The sequence below is a fragment of the Pteropus vampyrus genome, unplaced genomic scaffold (genome assembly GCF_000151845.1).
Source record: "Pteropus vampyrus isolate Shadow unplaced genomic scaffold, Pvam_2.0 Scaffold18, whole genome shotgun sequence".
NCBI lineage: Eukaryota > Metazoa > Chordata > Mammalia > Chiroptera > Pteropodidae > Pteropus > Pteropus vampyrus.
This window is the reverse complement of record NW_011888799.1, coordinates 2,379,588-2,382,683: the sequence shown is the minus strand read 5'-3', so window position 1 is coordinate 2,382,683 and position 3,096 is coordinate 2,379,588. Positions and strand designations below refer to the sequence as shown.

At 33.6% G+C, this 3,096-nt stretch overlaps 1 protein-coding gene across 1 annotated transcript in view; it reads right to left on the bottom strand.

Annotated features, from left to right (window-relative positions):
- Nucleotides 1–3,096, bottom strand: part of DNAH8 (dynein axonemal heavy chain 8) — a 339,355-nt gene that overhangs the window by 151,930 nt on the left and 184,329 nt on the right. Inside the window, exon 52 of the mRNA XM_011354823.2 lies at nt 1,224–1,461. Within this exon, the coding sequence (XP_011353125.2) occupies nt 1,224–1,461 (238 nt within the window). The remainder of the gene's footprint in view (nt 1–1,223; nt 1,462–3,096) is intronic.

Sequence of the window (3,096 nt, the reverse complement as noted above, 5' to 3'; positions counted from 1 at the left end):
AACACACTTTTGTTTTCTTCTAGAAATTTAATAGTTTTAGCTCTTGTGTTTAAGTTTATAATCTATTTCAAGTTAAATATTAAGGCAAATTTTTATAGATAGTGTAAAGTAAAAGTTCTTGTTTTTGTTTGTTTCATTTTTTTTTTAAACATCTAGCTTTTAGATTTTAGATTTAGATTTTCAGCACCACTGGCTGAAAATTCAATCCTTTCCTCTACTGAATTACCTCAACATCTTTGCTGAAATCAATTGACCATATATGTATGAATCTATTTCTGAACTCTTAGCTTCTCCACTGATCTATGTGTTTATCCTTATACCAATACTACATTGTGTTGATTACTATAGCTTTATTGTAAGCATTAAAATTAAGTCATGTGAGTTTTAAAAACTAATTTGGTTATTCTAGGTCCTTTGCAATTCCATATAATTTTAGAACTCATTTCTAAATTTCAACCAAAAAGCCTACTGCAATTTTCACTGACTGCACTAATTCTATCGATCAATTTGGAATGAAATAACATCTTAGCAATGTTGAGTCTTCTGATCCATAAATATTATTTCTCTCCCATTTATTTAGGGCTTCTTTAATTACTCCTAGCAGTTTTATAGTTTTCATTACACAGATCATACACACATTTTGTTAAATTTATCCCTAAGTACTTCATTTTTTGGATATGATTTTAAATGGTATATTAAAATTTCAATTTCTCATTGTTGTGAGCTTATAGAAATATAATTTATTATTGTGTATTACCCTTTCATCCTGTGACCTTGCTAAACTCATTTACTAGTTCCAGTAATTTTTTGAGGATTCTGTGAATGGTAATACCATCTGCAAATAAACAAAGCTTTACTTATTCTTCTCCAATCTATAGGTATTTGTTTGTTTGTTTGTTTACTGTCTTATTGCACTAGCTAGAATCTCTAGTTTAATAGTGAATAGAAGTGGTGAGAAAGAACAGCCTTGTTCTAACTAGGTTATGTCAGATTTCACTTAGGCCACTCCAAAAGGAAGAGAAGTCAAGAGTCTCTATACCAATTCTCAGCATGGCCAAAATGCAAAATTATACAATTCTTTGCATATATGTCCTTTAAATGTGCATTAGCAATTATGTTATTCATAATCGGTTTAGTATGTCCTCATAGAAGGGTTTATGGAAATTTACATTTTTCCCATTAAAAAATGTCATTCCATTTCAGGTATAAGTCACTGTTCTTACCATAATCAGTAACATAAAACTCATACATGGTTTGATTTGTGCCTTTAGGTATCGTTGGTAAGTCTAACTTGCTTTCATGACTTCGTAAAAAGGCTTCCAGCTTGTCTCTGCTTTCCAATTCCAGAAGGGCTCCTAAACTCCACATTAGGCCAAACACAAATAATTTATGAAGATGTTCGACACATGAAACACCACCTTCTTCTTTGGAGGGAATTAAACCTTCCAGAAGAGTGAGAGACTGAAAATATTTAAAATAAAAGAAAATAAAATTTTATATTTAAATGTTTTAAATGAAAAATTTTAAATGATAATAAATTTAGAAGGAGGGAAAGAGGAAAGAAAACAAATATATCTCCAGATAATCCTTGATCACTGCCCAACGGCCATCAACATTTAAAAGAAAAGTCATGTTTGCTTTGACAGGCTGCAAGGTCTAGCAGAAAGGATGGTGACCTGATAATCTGGAGGTTTAGTTTCTACTTACTCCCTGCTCATGCCTCTAAACTTTCTGAGTTTCAGTTTTCTGATCGGAAAAGCAAAAAGCCTAGACTAGATGTTTTCTAAGGTAAATTCTGGTTCTGAAGTTCGGTTACTCCGAATTTTCTAGATCAAAGATTTTACTTATTTTTTACATTTTGCAGAGCTCAGGCAACTGTGGTGGCCCAGGAGCCAGCCACCTGTTTGGCAATAGAGTCACACTCATTCACGTAGGCATTGTGTCTGACTGCTTTTGCCATACAACAGCAGAGTTCAGTGGTTGAGACAGAGTTGTGCAAAGCCTAAAATATTTACTTGTGCAAAGCCTAAAATATTCGCCATCTGCCAACATCAGAGAGAAATATATCTACAGTAAGACATCCTCAGCCTTTCAAAACAAAATTATTTCAAGATAGGATTTACACTTATATTATGCATTTTAAAGTAATTGCTAAATATTCATTGATTTCAGCCTTATGTATTATTTCTAACCTACCCATCCTCACTGACTGATGTCCCTTACACTAATGAAAGCATTAGAATGGATAATGAGAGATCACTTATAGACTTGAATCAGGTGAGCACTTAAATACCTGTGCTTAGTTCTGTTTTTTTTTTTTTTTCTTTTTTCTAAAGACTAATAAGGAATGAGCATGGAAAAAAGAAATACTATAAACTACTTGGAGAATTGTTTAAAGGTTTCCCCATGTGATATGTACGAAATTTGCAAAGCCCAGATTGCCATCCAAGTTTTCCTGATTGCCACCAGCTCATTTTTTGTTCTTTTCTGCACTGCCAGCTTTATTTACTTATGTTGTCTACTCTCATTATTGGACATACTTTCTGGAAAGTTGCTAAGCTTGACAATGGGAAAGATCATTCATTCCTCTTCCCCTGATAACAACTTCCTGGGAAGTGGAAATAAGAAAGAAATCGCAGTAAGAGCATTAACAAGCTCTTTATTAGGAATCCAATGTTTCAGGCCTTTACAGCCTCATGATAAGATTTCTATGGACTGCACAAATTTTCTATTTCAGATACCTCTAAACTGCAACTTAGTGGGGGAAAAAATCTCAACTCTAAGTAGCAAGTGTACAAAAAAAAATCTTACTTGCACAATATAGTTGCACTCTAAGAGATGCATTTTTGGACTGAGGTTTAGTTTCATAAATATATGTATATCTTCAAATATTTTATCATAAAGAGTTTGGAATACAGAAGCTTCCTGTGTAGTGCGCTTGTTCAACCATGCCTGCGGCAAAGAAACAGAATCTCTGTTTATGAAGAAAATGAAACATTGAAAGACACTGAGCACACTTCTGCAGGTCTCTCATCCCCACCTGTAATATCGGCTTCCAGCTGAGAGCAGAGCTGCTGATATAGACCATGCCCATCC